The sequence below is a fragment of the Festucalex cinctus genome, chromosome 4 (genome assembly GCF_051991245.1).
Source record: "Festucalex cinctus isolate MCC-2025b chromosome 4, RoL_Fcin_1.0, whole genome shotgun sequence".
Lineage (NCBI taxonomy): Eukaryota > Metazoa > Chordata > Actinopteri > Syngnathiformes > Syngnathidae > Festucalex > Festucalex cinctus.
Genome location: NC_135414.1, coordinates 4,428,224 through 4,446,825, shown reverse-complemented (window position 1 = coordinate 4,446,825; position 18,602 = coordinate 4,428,224). Strand labels below are relative to the sequence as shown.

General features: G+C 37.8%; 1 protein-coding gene across 6 annotated transcripts in view; it reads right to left on the bottom strand.

Annotated features, from left to right (window-relative positions):
- Positions 1–11,349: 11,349 nt before the first annotated feature.
- Positions 11,350–18,602, bottom strand: part of sox6 (SRY-box transcription factor 6) — a 199,199-nt gene continuing 191,946 nt past the window's right edge. For all 6 annotated transcript variants that reach the window (XM_077518307.1, XM_077518303.1, XM_077518305.1 and 3 more), the window contains 2 exons: positions 18,214–18,430; positions 11,350–16,840 (listed from right to left, as the gene is read on the bottom strand). In XM_077518307.1, coding sequence (XP_077374433.1) covers positions 16,534–16,840; positions 18,214–18,430 — 524 coding nt within the window. In that variant the 3' untranslated portion in view covers positions 11,350–16,533. The remainder of the gene's footprint in view (positions 16,841–18,213; positions 18,431–18,602) is intronic.

Here is an 18,602-nt window from a genome sequence, read left to right as displayed (position 1 = left end):
GAATTTCAAAGTATGTCCAATTAACATCACTTCATCATGGTGTCAATCTTTTTATTTATTTATTTATTTTTTGAGATAGCAGGAATGAGCGAAGATTTAGAAATAGAACATGTTTTTCAACTTTTATCATTACAAAGGTCTAAACAAGCAAATTTATTCGTAGCCAAAATATGACCCTCGCCCAAGCTCTATTTCTTTTCAGTTTTCTTAAACTAATCATTAAAAATAGAAAATGTGATTTTCACATCACCATCATTCCTCAAGGATTTTTCAAATGAATATTTCATAATCCGTACAGTACATCTATATGTTTGGGTTGTGATTATTACAGGCCATGAGCTTGACAGGTTTGATGTAATATGAGTTGTAATATGCAAAATTGAGCAGGGCAGACAATATGGAGTCCCTTGGAAAGCACCTTTTAATCTTGTGTTGCTTTTTCATCAGCATCAGCGTGTCTGCGGAGCCAACAGACGTCCCAGCAGAGTGCACAAATCCCAAGAATTATAAGGAAGGCAACACTTGTGTTCTCCTACCAGAATCATGCATATGGTCTTATATGAATGTCCTTAACAGGTTTAGATTGGAATTACTGTATTATTGTATGAATAGTTCATACACATGATTATTATTATTATCTGTATGGTTTCATGGTATTTGCTGATTATCAAATTGACGTTTGACTTTTTTTTTTCCCCGCCATATATTTACTAGTGAGCCCCCTTTCCCATTCACATACAGGTCTATATGCATCAAGGGGAGGTGGGGACAAAGTCGCTGCTTCCTTAAGGTAATTGACTGCAGTCCTCAAAGAAAAATCAATTTCCTTTTGTATGTATATGCCTTTATGTTCAACTCATGGTCAAGCAATGCGTACTGCCCAATGCACTTTGATATTTTGTACACTATACACTGTATTTACATCCACTTTTTCCAGATTGTGGTTGTAGTTCAATTAGAGGACTAATTTAAAGAGTAGACATACTTCAAACTGAAGTGGATATATCGTGGCACATTGTGTGCAGGATATGATGTACAGTGGTACCTCTACTTACGAAATTAATTGGTTCTGGAAGAAAGTTCTTAAGTAGAAAATTTTGTAAGTAGAGACGCATTTTCCATGTAAATGCCCTAATCCGTTCCAAGCCTCCCAAAATTCAGACATAAATGTTTTATAAAGTATAAAAATGCATCAAAACATGTAACAAATACATGTTAAAATTTGATTATTGCACAATAAATGAGAGTTGTGCATAATGTAAAAAACAAAGAATAGAGAATAAAAATGATGGTCATTTACCTTTTTAACTGCTGTCCTCATCGTTTTTTTGCCCTCTTTGGTTCATGTTCTCCTCTCTCAGAAGTGTTTTTTTTTTGCCTGGTGTTTTGTAAAGAACTGATCCATGGATGTTTGCAAACGCCCGACTGGTGAACACTTTTTCTGGGCGATTCTTTTAAACTAATTCTGAAACTTCATGGAACTTCCGGCCCGTCTCGTCGCAATTAAAAACTTACTGTGCCTTCATCAATCACCAATTGTTTTAATTTTTGCAAAAATTCGTTGGCCGTTAGTTCATACATTTACGAAAAACTATCGGAACACCTCATGGGCCGCGGGATGAATGATGAGGACGCTGTATAGACACCGATCTAGTATACGCTCATAGATACCTATGGTGAGGTTCAATGGGATGCCAGAAACATGCACAAACACCGATCTAGTATACGCTCATAGCTACCTAAATTTCAGTGAATGATTTTGCGTCTTTGCACGTCTGAAAAGCAGTTTTAAAATACCATGCCAACTTAAGCGCAGGCATTTTTTTTTTTTTTCTGAAATGACAAAAACAAAAATAGTATGGCATATCACCTCTTCAGCAAGGCAAACTTCTACGAATGATCTAAGAGGTGACTTGGAGCCATTCACAAGAAGGAGTCATGCAATATTATCGTTCAATAGAGGGAAAATATGATTTGAATTTTGAGAAAATAGTGGTCGGCAAGCAGAATAACAAGCCTCGTAGGCTTCGTTGCACTGTATTGATATAATATAGTTTCCATAAAGAAAGTCTTTGTTTGTTTCGGCCAAATTATTTAGAAGTTAATTGGTGAACAAATACCAGATTAATTTGAATCTTCAATGACTGCCAGACCATGCATGCCTACAATTTTTTTGCACAATTTTAATGATGACAACAGAGCCGTTGTTTCACATCTTGCAACATGTCTGTCCTCTTTCAAGTTAGTGAAATAAATTTAAAAAATAAAAAATAAAATAAAAAATACAGGACTGTCTCAGACAATTAGAATATTGTGTGATAAAGTCCATTATTTTCTGTAATGCAATTAAATAAGCAAAAATGCCATACATTTAGGGATTCATTACAAATCAACTGAAATATTGCAAGCCTTTTATTATTTTAATATTTCTGATTATGGCTTACAGCTTAAGAAAACTCAAAATATCCTATCTCAAAATATTAGAATATTTCCTCAGACCAAGTTATAAAAATGCCACAATCAGCAATATTAAAACAATAAAAGGCTTGCAATATTTCAGTTGATTTGTAATGAATACAGAATGTATGGCATTTTTGCTTATTTAATTGCAACACAGAAAATAATGGACTTTATCACAATATTCTAATTTTCTGAGACAGTCCTGTAAGACCATAACCACAATCCTGAAAATATGTAAGAAATAGTGTTGAGGGACTACCCAACCAATATGTAATCATACATATGTAAGCTGTCCACATTGATTGCTTCATACTCTTGTTTGCTTTTACAAGATGATTTGATGTTATACGTAACACTAAGACGCTAATTTGCCTTAATGTTACACAAACTGCTCACTAGACAAGAAACTTTCAAATACAAATATTGCATTTGAATATGAAAACAAATCTCCATGTAAAAGGATGTCTTAACATTAGTACTCTTTGCTTATTCGGCGTGGAAATTCATAGATCTGGTTATTAGACAGCTGCAGCAATATCAACATAAAAAGACACGCAAATCATATTCACTCAACTATACAAAATGATCAAAAAACCTTTCAAAACATGATGATGAATATTTTTTTTTTCAAAATGATAATTCATCAGACTATACTGTTTAAGTATTGGGCATGTGACAAATGCATGAATTACGATTTAATGAGGCATTCTCAACATTTACATATTCATAAAGGTGTGTAATTCACACATGCATGAGAGAGCTGAGTGATAGCTTGGGGAGGATAACACGTATCTAAAGAAGCCTTTCTTTCTTTTTTTAATTTTTCAAAAAAAAAAAAAATGCTAGCAGAGACACACGTTGAACATTTATTCTTCCCCACAGAAATGTAGTCAAATGCTTTGGGGGAAGAGCGCTCTGACGAGGTGCAATGATGTGAGACAGTTTGCAAAATTACATTTTCTGAAATATTGTCCCATGTGGATTTTCAAAAGTTCATTTAGCAAGCCAGTGTTGCTAACAACTGTGCACGCAAGATCACTTTGATAGATTTCCTCGATCATCACCACGGCAAGCACGTTTGCATATCGTCAAACGCCAAAGACACAATATACGTGTTTAGCTTGATAAACATTTCACAACCATTTGGAAAGTTATCAAATCCTTCTGATTCTCCCAAACTGCAGAATTTTTTCTCCACTCCGTTCCCCCCCAACCCTATCCCCCACAACTTTACATCTCCAACTGCCTTCCTTTGTATTCTTAAGCACCCTTTCAAGGTGTTAAGCACTTTATCCCCCGCAACTGTACATCAACTGCCTTCCTTTGTAATCATAAGTACCCTTTCAACGAGTTCAGCACCTACGAGCCCCTCCCCTACCCTCCCCCTTCGTCGAACGGGAGAGAGGCTGTCAGAGAATATTGTTCTGAAATTGAAGGAACCATTTATGGACCAGGGAAGAACTGTTACTATGGACAATTTCTTCACCTCCCTGTCATTGGCTAACAGGCTCCTTCAACGAAATACAACTCTGCTTGGCACCATCAACAAAAATCGTCGGGAGCTACCAGCATCTGCAAAGCAAACCTCGGGGCGCCAGTTGCACTCCACACAGGTGTTCACATCTGGAAGAGCCTTGCTGACTGTGTATGCGACGAAAAAAAATAAATCTGTGTGTCTTTTGAGCACCATGCATCAGAAAGTGGAAATTGTGGACACCCGAAAACAAAAACCAAATACTGTCATTGATTACAACCATCTCAAATGTGGTGTTGACATCATGGATCAGAAACTTCGAAATTACTCTGTGCGTGCAGGAACAAGAAGATGGCCCATGGCTGTGTTTTACAACCTGCTTGACATGGCTGCCACAAATGCACATGTTTTGTACACAGCATGTAAAGAATCAAAAGAAAGTCGCCGATTGTTCATGCTGGAGCTTTCAGAGGAGCTCAAAAACAGGCACATGCAGCAAAAGACACAGGAGGAAGAGCGCAAACAACTACTTCGTGAGATGAGAGTTTCTCAGCACAAAAAGACTCAGTGCCAGGTGGGCATACTCTGCAATAAAAACAAAAGTACTCAACGTTGTGTACACTGCCGCAAATTTACCTGTGGCAAATGCAGGAAAGCTTCACCTTGGGAATGTGGAAACTGCTAGATGGGACAATTGTATGCTACATTTCTCCAATTTATATGTAGCGCTTTGTTCGTATGTAGTCAGACTGCACATCTTCATGTGAAATAAAAACATTTTCGAAGTTATACCTTCTCATTCTGTGTTGTTTTTTCAAAACTGAAATTGAAATGTTTGGGTGGTAATTTCATTCTTCTGTTCTAGGAATATGTGATATTTCCAGGGTAGATTTTTATTATTGGTGTGTAGACTGCAATCAAATTCCCATTCACGAAAGATTTTCAATAGAAATATTTCAGATGCAACTACGCTCTTCATAAAATGACAGGCTATTGTAATAAAAATAATTTTTTTACGGCAAATTCAAAATGTTTCTTGGCTCAAAAGACAAAACAGGATGTTGGTGAGTACCTACTGGCCCCTCCCTCCACCCTCAAACACAATCGTTTGCAAAACAATTTGCAATGCTCTGGGGTCAAAGAGCTAACACAATCGTTTGCAAAATGCAAAACAGTTTGCAGCTCAATGGAGACAATGGAGATTATTCGCTCTGTAAGGGGGGGGATCATGCAGCGAAAAAGGAAAATTCCGGGAGTGGCAGTGTTTTAAGGCATTTGTGGTGGTTCACTGCATTTGATGAATAGCATGTAGAAGTAATAATAATAATAATGATAATAATGCTGATGATTTGTATTCCTGTTTTGAGCCATGACGTCATCATGTTGGAGTCATCCGAGTCAAAAGGAAGGCGGTCCAAAACGTTTTGGCCGGCTTGGACTGGCCTGTCCCTCCTTTGCATTGTTTTAGCGCTTTGTGAAAGCTGTCCCAAATATGGGTCAAAAAGGCACAAATAACATTCAGATGGTCGCTAGGTTATGGTCACAGCCATGCCCCAAAGAATGACAAGTTAAACAAAAGCATGTCGAGTTTTTCCCGCTGGGCCATTGTCATGAAGTCCAAGTCGGATCTTTTCAGCCTCGCCAGGATTGTGTCAGGCCTTTTCGGACCGAGTCCAGTTCTAGCAGCAGGCTTGGCCTTTTTCAAAATAGCACGCAGAGTCTGATTCACTCCTTTATTCGGTTACTTGAAATGTCTCTCGGATGCATTGTGTCCAGTGTCTATTGGCGAAGAGCATAAAACAACATGTTATTGTGGCTCTGGAGCCAAGTGAAAGTCTTTGTGCTGGAGTGCATTGTTTTTGGCACAGTACAGGAAGCGGTGAAGCGATATTTCCCAGGGCCATGCATTTTGGGGAAAAACAAACAAACCATAAACTAAAACGACACCAGTAGTGCCAAACAAACCCATTTGGATCGAGACTAAATTGTCCACTTCTATAGATACGACTATTCACATATGTCAGAATATGGCTCTAAGATTAACACATTTTCAACTTATTGTGATTTTGATTCCCAAATGAATGTTTTCAATCTAACGTGATGTTTGATAAATAATGGCATGTTCATTCAATGCAAAGGTAAAATAAAGGGTCAAAGACAAAAGTCTTCGCCAAAAGTTACACTAATTTAAGCTATAAGTATGCATGACATCACGAGACGTTGGCAGTTCTCTTCTAAGTAAGCATGTAAATGATTAACACCCGTCCGTCCACTCATGAAAGACGGAAATGAAGGAGTGGTAATGAGTTCAGGAAGTAATGGATTTGTGCAAAGAGCCCATTACCAATTTAGAAATTGAATTATTTTATTTACTTACCGACTAATGATAAGTATTAATTATTATTTTATTTTTTTTACCTATCTTTACTGCATGACTGATTTTTACTGCATGTAAAGCACTTTGTATGTTTTTAAAGTGCTTGTGAGATAAAATTGAGTTGAGTTGAGTGTAGTGGTTCATTCGAATTTGTGTTGGCCCAGTTTCCACTCAGAGGTGTCTCTCAACTTTTGCTGATTTGCTTAATACAATTGAGTCTGTTTGTGGTTGATGATGAAGTTCCTGTTTGATTAAATGAGAGAATGGTTAACCGGGGCGGTCTTCCAGGGATATGAGAAGACAATATGGTAGTCAGATAGAGCACAATCTATGGTTTGTTAAGATAAAAGGGCTTGACTTATATATGTATAAAAGAAAAGCTCAGAGAAATAGGAATAAACAATTAATTGAGTTCAAATTGACCTTGTATTCTCAAAGTAAGCTGTCAGAATTAGTCAAATCAAAATACATTGAATAGCAACACTGAGAATCACAGAATTTTATTTTTTATTTTTATTTTTTCTCAATAATTGAACGGTTGAGACAGTCAGAGGTTAAAGCTAGCTCGGTGCTACTTACGCCACACCTGCTAGCTAGCTAACTAGTTAGCTAGAAAAAACATTGGTTAGCTAAGCGTGTCACTCCTAAATTGGTAATGGGCTCTTTGCACAAATCCATTACTTCCTGAACTCATTACCACTTCTTCATTTCCTGTCTTTCATGAGTGGACAAGATGATTAATCCAGGTGTGCCTGATCTCAGTCACAACAACGGCAATGGCCAGACACACCTGGATTAATCAGTTTGTCCAATCATGAAAGACAGGAAACCAAGGAGTGGTTTTAAGTTCAAGAAGTAGTCAAGCTGTGCAAAGAGCCCATTACCACCTCCAAGGCGGCAACGATACACTTCTGACAAGTAATTGTTTCATGAAAAATGAATGGGTAATATAAGTGATATAGCCACAGAATATTTTTTTCACAAATGTTCAACGCTACAGAGAAGTAGTCTTTGAACAAGCACAGTTGTATGCTGCTTTCACTATATGGTTGAGAGGATATGAAGTCACCTTTAAGCTTATCCAGGTTTCCTCAATATTAGTTTAACTATAACAACTTTTGACCAATCAAATCAGATGTATGCACTAAATGGGAATTTAGCATTTACACTTTCACTTTAAATTAGGGCTGTCAAAGTTAAAGCGTTAATAGATTAATTAATCACAGAATATTGTCGCATTAATCACGTATTAACGCAGATTAATCACACTATTTTTTTGGACCGCAGTTGAGCCTTGAACGTAACCGCGGATGGTTACATTGAAGGCTGCGCAGGTCAGTGATTAGGTCAATGCACGGCATTTCCTACGCCTGTTGTTCCAAGATGAACGGGGTGACTCCAGTTGGTGTGCTCGGTGGTAAATTGCGCTTTAAAAAGACCCCGATGGGACTTTAGATAAAACAAAAGTAATTTGCAGTTAATTAATTCATAATTGTTGAATTGCACCCAGTTGATATGTTGCTGTTACCAAGTTTTCATCAGTATTTAGCACGTTCTTTGCAATATAATTGCTAAATTGCACCCAATTGATATGATGCTGTTAAGTTTTGAGCAATACGCACGTGCATGCAATTGCGTACATGCATTTAATCAATGTTTGCAAATGACTGAAATAATACAATGCGTTAATGTCAAAATATTACGGTGTTTTGTATTTTATATTACGTAAGTAATTTAGCTGATTAATCGTGATTAATCAAAATTAAAAAGTGTGATTAATCAGATTAAAAATTTTAATCGTTTGACAGCACTACTTTAAATCCATCTTTAATAGTCAAAGCGGTCACAATCAATCTTGAAACTGTGTCAGACTTGGAAGTCAATCTTGCAATCAGCGTGGCGTTTGAGGACGCTTAAGTTTGAGTTTAACCTTGTCGGACTTTTGGAAGGCACTTGTGAGCATCAGGCGCCGGCTTTTGGCAGCTGCGCAGGGAGCCTGGTGGGTCAGCTCTTCTCGGGGAGCTGCTGCTGTTGCTGCTGCTGCTGCTGCTGCTGCTGCTCCACACTAATCTATTTGAAACCATCTGTGAAATGAGCAAGATTCCTTAAGTCCTTCACCTCCAAGGATTAAAACATCACTAAGGGGCTGTGCTGTTCTTACACACTCAGTTTGTGTACATGTGGAGGAGACTTGGGATGAACTTGTGTCATTTCACGTCCACAGACTGAACATGGAGGCGCAAGCGTGAATCAAGCAAAATGTATTGTTGTGCCTGAGGAATCCCGACATCTCGTAACAAGTCAGCTGTTTTTGGAGGCCGTGTAATGCCACTGCCAAAGTCTGTACAATGAGGTAATGAGTCAAGCCTAATGAGAAAATCTGATAAATTGCAGCTGTTCTCTGGGAATGGGGCTGCCTGACAAATTTGCGGGGTGCGAGCGCTGTAGCATCGAGCGCGTAAAATATGCCTCCTCTCATTCCGCGCCTCACTGTTTGCTTATGAGACTTGTGAAATTGTAATCCTGCGGCTTCTCAACAACACAGTTGTATTAATAACGACTGTACAGCTCTGACAGGTTTTTTATGTAGAGATTTTTCATGCTCAGAACAATCCAGCTGTTATTCAGCGATGTCACCGATGCTGGCCGTTATTTGCAGCAGTCCACTCATGACAGCGGTTATTCAGATCTACCTTTGTGTATGCTGAGAAGTCGAAAATTAATGTTTATTTGAAATGAGGCACCACTCGCATCAAGATGGTCACCATGTGAAAAAGCCGACTGGATGGACCGCCCACAATAGTTTGGATGTTAATGAGGGAGACGTGGCTGCACGCCAAGCGGAGATGATGATGGACACACAAGTCTCAAGTTGACCTCAACCAACATGTTTGCAGTAGTGGGTAGTAATAAAATACATATCTTCTGCTAAACAGCATAATTGCCCAATTTTTCACGTTTTCGTAAAACAAGAACAAATTCAGTAAGCTGAAAAATTCCAGTTGCCTTGATGTAAAAAGAAAAAAAAAATTAGCAAACACATATATATATATAATATATATATATATATATATATATATATATATATATATATATATATATATATATATATATATATATATATATATATATATATATATATATACACATCCATTCATCCATCCATCCATTTTCTTGACCACTTATTCCTCACAAGGGTCGCGGGGGGAGCTGGCGCCTATCTCAGCTGGCTTTTGGGCAGTAGGCGTGGGACACCCTGAACTGGTTGCCAGCCAATCGCAGGGCACACAGAGACGAACAAACTTCCACACTCACAAGCGCACCTAGGGACAATTCAGAGTGCCCAATTAAACTGCCATGCATGTCTTTGGAATGTGGGAGGAGACCGGAGTACCTGGAGAAGACCCACGCGAGCACGGGGAGAACATGCAAACTCCACCCAGAAAGGTCAGAGCCTGGACTCGAACACGCAAACACCGTGCCGCCCTATATATATATATATATATATATATATATATATATATATATATATATATATATATATATATATATATATATATATATATATATATGTATATATATATATATATATATATATATATATATGTATATATATATATATATATATATATATATATATATATATATATATATATATATGTATATATATATATATATATATATATATATATATATGTATATATATATATATATATATATATATACATATATATATATTCATATATATATACATATATACATATATATATACATATATATATATATATACATATATATATACACACACATATATATATATATATATATATATATATATATATATATATATATATATATATATATATATATATATATATATATATATATATATATACATATATATATATATATATATATATATACATATATATATATATATATATATATATATATATATATATATATATATATATATATATATATATATATATATATATATATATATATATATATATATACTATATATAGGGCGGCACGGTGTTTGCGTGTTCGAGTCCAGGCTTGACCTTTCTGGGTGGAGTTTGCATGTTCTCCCCGTGCTCGCGTGGGTCTTCTCCAGGTACTCAGGTATCCTTCTTCCATTCCAAAAGATCTACTATAAGCCGACCAATTAATCATCTAGGTTGTACTTTTTACAAAATATGCTGAGCCAAGTGAAACTAAAGAGCAAAGGTTGAATCAAGATTTGGAGTCCCTTTATTTATTCCTTTGTCAATCATCTGCAATAAACAAGAACTGTCCAATTCCCTTAATTCAACTTTTGCTATTTAACATTGCCTGGATGTGTGCGAATCTACACCGACAAGTGGAAATAAATGCAGTAAAGAAGACAGTGAGGTAGTCCAGTGTTTAAACAAAATGCCTCTTTAATGTGTAAGTGTCAACAGCAGTACAAAAGATGGAGTGATGTGAGAAGCTCTCTGCAACACAATTTTGTTCTCTTTTACACAAAGGGAGGAACTTCTTGAGGTAAATGAGCGTCGTAAACAGGCCGCTAGCCAGCCTCCTGTCATAGGATTACAATGGACTGACATACAGAAATGCTATTACACCATCAAATATAGCTCAACCAATTCTTGCCTGGATCATTTAGTTCTTTATTTTTACACAGTGTGCACATTTCCATGATGCACCCAAATATATCATTTCTTGATTGATGTCTTGGTTTCTTTTGACTTGATATAGTAATACTACAAAAGCCAGGGAGATTGTGCAACAGTCGCACACACACAGTCAAATGATTCACCTTATGTTTAGCACACGTCAATACTGCACATGGAAACCAAAGACCTGCTGGTGGACACTACGAAGCAAAACAAACAACAGAAAACATTTTTGTTCTTTTGAGCAATATCACCGAGCAAATAATCTTTTTGTCATGTATAAAGAATGTGAACACATTGATGGCAACATTATTAAGTTGAATTAAAAACTTTACATTGGACTGTACAAGATATTTTGATAAACTATTTACATATTCAGACATACATATTTTTTATTTATTTTTTAAGCAGCAACAGACGCTATGTAATTCATTTTCTCTCTAATAACACCCAAACAATACTTTTACATTTGCCTACTGTAGGTACCTGGGGGGGGGGAAGTATATTTATATATTTACGCAGATTGCCAGCCATTTAATAAAAATCAAGGCTCGGGTGATGGAGAAACAACTAGAAAGTAAAAGTGCCTCGATGGAACAACACCAAACATGATGTTGCCCTTCTGAACAGCAGCTAGTAAGTCCGTCCAGCATGTCAGTGAATTGTGCTGAGTAAATTAAACACACACATTCCCACGATATTCATTACTCCAACAGAAGAAGAAGAAAAAAAATCATATTACAGTAAGAGGACTGAACCAGCATATGCGCTTTTTGTCCTTAGCTGTTCATTCAAGCCATTTGCATGGATGATTAAGAGAAAAATACGGATGGATAAGAAAATTACAAGTTTGAGCAGAAAAACTGGCAAGAAGAGAACAGCATTTTGCCACTAATAAATATATGCACATTCCCACTTTTGAAATGACAGCAAACGTGTTGAAAACACTCACACTTGTTCGTGATGTCGATGCATCACCATTTAGTGCTGTTTGGTTGGATCGGGATTATGATCAAATTCTTTTATAGCAAGTGCTTCTTGTTGAAATCAATACCCTACTTTTACTCTACTTGAAGTGCAAATACAATGGTGCCTTGAGATACAAGTTTTCATTCAGCTGGTTTTTTTTTTTTTTTTACTTGTTAGCAACAATTGCAGATATAGTTCATCAATATTCAGATATAGTTCATCAATATTCATCAAATAGAGGCTTCAAGCTGTTTAATGCCTCTCTCGGTTGGAGGTTACTGTCAAACTAAATAAAACAGAGAGAATTGGTGTATCTAAACAACCACACAATTTTGCCTTTTGCTAGCTTGCTAGCACACTGACGTTCGGATTTCGCCAGCCCCATTGTTTTGTCGCACTTTCTACAAATAGGTTCCGTCACGGCATCCCGATTTTTTTTAGTCCAGTCACTGGACCATGTATATCTCAATCACACAGTTATAACGTTTCATATAGCTAATACAAGTACATCTAATCACTAACAGGTGTGTTTTCGTCACACAAGAATCATGGGAAATGTAGTCCTACTAATGGTTACCGAATGTTGTGTTCACTGTTAAACCCAGTGAAAGTTGAGCTTTTCTGCCACCAGAATGACTAGCGATTACATTTGTTATAAATATTTCCTAGTGAGATTGTATTGTTTTTAATTTTGAAAATCTGGTCACCGAATTTGACAGGCATCTGTAGTCGCGATGTTATAACCCTGAAAGTGATAGTTATATACTCCAAAATTATCATAATTATCCTATTTAAGTATGCTATTACGATGTATTTTTATAAAGTACAATAATATAGAGTACTATTTTTCTGATTAAAAAACACATTACAACCCTTTTATTGGTTTGGAACGGATTAATGGCATTTCCATATATTTCAGTAGTATAAGATGATTTGAGATATGAGTGTTTTGAATTATGGAATGAATTAAAATCATATCTCAAGGCTCCAGTGTAGCTTGTTGTGATTGATTGATTTGACTTATTCCAGGGTTGATTATCATAACTCAGCTGGATGAGTCTAATTCAGCATCTTCTCAAGGTACAATGACATTTTTCAAACATAGAAAGATGACAGAAATCAAATAGATTAGCCACATACATAACTTATTTACTAAATAATCAAATAAAAATAGATTTCTTATATATGTACAATAAAATCTAAATGAGATGGTGAATTTTCAAACTCCCAATTCCTCAAGCATTTTTTCCCCCTCATTCTGGTTCTCTGATTGTCCTTTTGTTGTTTTACTGACAATTCTGGTAGCTAGTAATAAATACAACAATAGATTCATACGCAACACTCGGGTGTTTCCTGGCTAACGGAAGCCTGCTGTCAATTTTTTAAGTTTCTCCTCAGCAAAGTGTTCAACCATCACGTGTCTTTGCATAAATAAACTGAACAGACACAAAAAAAAATTAAAAAAGATCTGGCAACGGTGAGAGCAAACCCACTTGAGTCCATCTGGGGACTTTAGTTAATTCATGGTGTGTTTTTTTTTTTTTTTTTTTTTTTTTTTTTTTAAGTCCTCAAACAGATTCACATTAATCAAAATTGATCAAAAATACAATTTATATCCAGTGCTTCAAACACTTCGGAAACAGCGTCCCCTTTATGAGTTTGTCTTATTGTTTTTTTTTTGTTTTTTTTCCTGTGAGTTGTTTTTTGTCTTTTCGCCACATGAGCAGAGTCAAGTTTCAGTCCTTTGTAGGTAGCCCCCACTGAACGCGCGAGGCATGGTCATATGGACGATATTTACAATCACATCCAAATCAGTCCAAACACCAGCAGACAGGAGGAACACAAGTTGTCAGGAGATCCACTCTCTCTCTAAAGTGTGTGTTGTAGCTTAATAAGTTCCGAACAGAAGGACAATAAATAGAAATCATTCATGCGACACACAAGACGGACGCGTCCCAAAAAAATGGGACCAAGTGATACAAATGCAGCGGAGATCCAGTGATCGGCCGGCGGGATCGAAAACGGACGGATTCAAGGGCAAGCGGGGGGAATGACCCAAGTCATGCATTAATAATGGCGCATTTCACATGATATCCAGTCGTCAGTCATTTTAATAATCCCCCACAGCTTGATGTACTTGTTCCATCTGCTCGCCAGCGCCCGGCGACGGGGCCGCCGCGCGAGCCCTGTCGAGGCCTCGCTTCCAGCACTTTGATGGAGGGACATGCACCTATTGTTGGCCTCGTGTGTTCTCTCTGAGCCAGATGGCGCCCCCTGTGGGCTCAGGCTACTCTGGGCAGGGGTCAAGGCAGGGCGTCGGGGAGGGGGGAGCCACTTAAACCTTGTGCCCTATAAAGAGGATCTAGGTCTCAAAATGGAGGCTTTGACTGCTCAAGGAGCTTTATCGAGCCAAGGGGGTCATTTGTCAGCTTTTTGACTAGGGGTGTCCAAACTGTGGGCGGGGAGCCATTTTAAAAGTGAAAAGTACATTTGGCTTGGCCAAAATAAAGCTTTTCCGGATTTGAAAATACATATATTCAGCTGTTTTGGAGCATTTTGAAAATAATGAAAATGAAAATAATATTATCCCTTCTTTCACCAAGAAAAAAGCTTGATTCTCCCATTTTCCATTCTTTAGTAACGCTGGCATCCGCTGCCAATGGTGCGTCATTAAATACATAAACAAGCAGCCAATTATCTACCACCCACATTGTAAAAAGTGGTCTGACGAGTACATTCGTTGATAGCAGGGAATGAGTTTAAAATGGTAACATTCTTGTGAATGATAAAAAAAAAAAAATGTGTATAAAGTGGCTTCAGATGTGAATGTGCCAAAATCATGCCCTGCTCAAATCTGTTAATCAAATACCTCTAGTATGACCTGAAAAATGGAGTTGAAATTATGCTTAAACCGTCTGGTGGCTGGACTATCACTCACTTGGTGGGTGCGACAATGAGGCGCTCTAAAACAGGCATGCTAGCCCATACGGTAGCATTCAAGTTGGACTTTTTTATTTTAACATTTCGACCAGAAACAGATGTATTTTTGGGGTATAGCTAGCTAGCATAGCTAGCTAATGAGCTGCATGCCTGGATAACCGCGAATGAAAATGACGTCGCTTGAGTTCTTATGTAGTGGGGGAGTGGTAACTCCTGCCAGGGAAGAAGTTCGCCACTTGGCACCATTTTAGCCACGCCCACCAAAAAGACAAGAAAAATGCCATTCATCCATCCATCCATCCATCCATCCATCCATCCATTTTCTTGACCGCTCATTCCTCATAAGGGTGGCGGGGGGTGCTGTAACCTATCTCAGCCGGCTCTGGGCAGTAGGCGGGGTACACCCTGGACTGGTTGCCAGCCAATCGCAGGGCACAAGAAAAATGAAATGGTAGAAATTAGTTTTACGCTATTGCTCTGAAATGGAGGATTACAAAGTTCTCAGTGTTAGCACATAAACACAGTGTGTTTAACAGTTAAGAATGTCAAAGTGTGTTCTGTATGAAGCCCTTGGGGAAAAAAACAAATAAAAGTTTGGACACCCCTAGCATTGACAAAGGAAGGTCCCTGTTGAGATGTGGTGTACAAGGGGACACAATGAGAATAAGTGCACTTAACCAATGTTTTTGGTTGTCTATTGTACAAATGTCCTCACGTCTTAAGACTGCGCCAGTAATCAAGTCATTGCATCGACCCAATTACTGTGCTCCGCTTTAAGACTTCTTAGTGTCCATTTTAAGATTTACAATGTCGAAAAAGAATTTTAAAAAAAAAAGTTGAAGAGCTAAGACTTTAAACTTGCCGTCCAAATGGGGCTAAAAGGTTTAAGAGAATGTTGTGTGGTTACACAATTTGAGATTGTAATGCCTCCAAAGCTGCCTTCCGCTGCTCTTCCAATCCGGCGGATTGGTGGGCTGTTGGCCCTGGAGCATTCTGGCCTGATTACAATCACTCAGATTAACAAATTGCTGACTGGGAATGGCGCGTAGAACTGGGGAAGAGCGAGCAGAGATGCGGTACTGCTTTGAGTCGATTGGGCTAAGGTTCGGTTCATGATTAGAGGAAACTGGTCTCCGATTCCTGACACGTCACCGATTTAACCTTAGAAATGACTTGTATGGCACCGATGCACTACATCGGGAGTTTAATAGCATTTAATGTACCGACACTGGTAGATTTTGGAATCATGTGACCTTTCGTACTGGTGACGTCGCCATGATGATCAGACACATTCACAAGCTGTTGGCTGGCAAACAATACCTGAGTGAGACATGTCTGTCATGTCCAGAAATGGTTCAGAAAAAAGGTCAATAACCGTAAGAGTGAGCAAATGTTTGATTTCAAGTTCTATATGTAACAGCCATTTTGTTTTCCATGTCCATGATCACAATGACATGAGAAAAAGACGTTTTAAAAAAAAAAGTATAGCTACACACACTCATGAAGAAACGCTTGAGACCAAATAGCTTTTTTTTTTTTTGATTTACCAAAGCCACATGTGCATGCTGGCTTGCATCATGTTTTCGTCCTCCTTGTCAACATTTTCAAACCTCGGTGGCGCTGCCTTAACACTTGCCGCTGGGCATCCATTAGTTGGCGCTGACCGGCTCTTGCGTGTCATTTTCGCTACTGTAGTCTGATTTGGGCTCGTCCTCGAAGTCTTCGTACATGTCCATGTCGTCCTCGCCGTTGACCGGCTCGCTGTTGTTGGCTATGTTGTTGGCCTCCAGCTTCATGTTGAAGGTGCTCTGAATGACGGGGATGGTCGGCTCGGGACTCGCCGACGCGCTCGAGCACTCCGAGGTCATTTGTGGCGAGGGCGTCGTCGTTGCCATGGCGATGGCCCCAGGGTAGACCATACTGGCGCTTGTGGTGATGGGAATCTGTGGTGGTTGCCTGGATAATGAATGGGGACAGTATGTATTTATATATATTTTTTACAACTTAAAAAATGTGCAGAATTTCACAAGTTACGCCATGCTAAAGATTAGAAAGCACTGCGCTGTCATCAAAGTCTTACGGATGCAATTATGCCATCTAGTGGCAGAAAACCACCAATCAATGACCAAAAGATGCAGCCATATTTCTATTAGTTTAACATTTTTTCCCATTTTTATGTTAACAAAAGTATATGGAAACGGAGAAGTCCCAGAGGCGCCTAATGGTGATATTGACTCGTCTCCTATTCCCCAGAATGACTGACGGCCAGGCCGCTTAAGAGCATGACTGACATGGGAACACCTGGAGAAGAGTGTCGGTGCACGCCACACTCACTACATTCAAGTGCTGCCCGCCTGCAGGCTTCTGGAAGTCTATACTTACAACTTCAAATCCTGTAATAAGCTCTGCACTTCATGCCCCATTTGCAGGCTGCTATTGTCGAAAATGATTAAACCACTGCTATTGATTTAAACGCACGTATGCAGTAAGGTTAAGTCAACACGCGCTTGTGGGAGATAGTGCTACATCATAAACAGCATTTATTGTTATATGAGTCATTCTAGAAATTGAGGACATTTTCGGAAAACACATTTTGTTTTATAAGAGTGTTTTATAGCAGAAAATATGCTCTGAAGTTGTGTCTCTCAACACAAAAGTGAGTTACATGACTCAGCATAAATGATATCAAGCTAATTGCTTCTTGGGTTAGCTAGAAATAAGGTAAGTAATTTCTTCTATTTTTAATATTTTTCAGCCGTAATGGGAGTGTGTCGCTCAAAACAACACAGTACTGTTATTATGATCAGGAAAATAAATTAATTTTTTTTTTTTTTCTTTACATAGTTGAATTTGTTCTTGACCAGTTAGCATAGCCGCTAAATCAGCTAGCATGTACTCTTTAGCAAAGTCTTGTTGAGCACTGATTTGCAACCCTGTTACTGTAATTAGATTATTACTAATTTAAATTAATATTCAAGAAAAATATAACCCTCTTTATTTAATTGTTAATGGTTTATTCAGCAATATGCTAGAATTTTTTTCAGGCGCCTGAATATCTGTAAAGAGTTGGTTATCCGTGGACTAAAATAATTTTTTGTCGCTGTCCTGTGAAAAACACTTAGAAGCAAGTCCATTTTTGTCTTTTTTATTTTTTTATTTTTAAATATCTTTATGTTTATGGAATGAAACTGAATGATGATATAAAAAAAATAAATAAATAAATAAATAAATAATGGACATAAGTGTTTTTTACAGGATTTAGACAACACGTTGATTTATGACCTGTTTTCTTCAAAACATTTTTTTTTTTAAACCGTTGTTATCCTTACCCAACAGTGAAGAACTGCCTCATCTCTTGTCGCCGTGAGCGCATCATCTGCTTGTATTCGCCAATGCGCAGCTTCTTGCCGTCGATGATGCAAGTCCTCTTCGGCCGGGGCTTGTACTTGTAGTTGGGGTACTTCTCTAAGTGGAGCTTACTCAGGCGGGCTTGTTCTTCATAGTATGGCTGCTTGTCCTGGTTGGACATGGACTTCCAACGGGAGCCTGCATAGAAAAAAATGACGTTACATTATACAATACAGGAAAGTATTTTAAGATTCACTTACTTGATTGACAAGGATCACATTGAATATATCATATATTTCACACTATTTGGAAACTGACAGAAGATATTTTCATGCAGAACAACATATTTTAAATTATTTCAAGTCCAAGT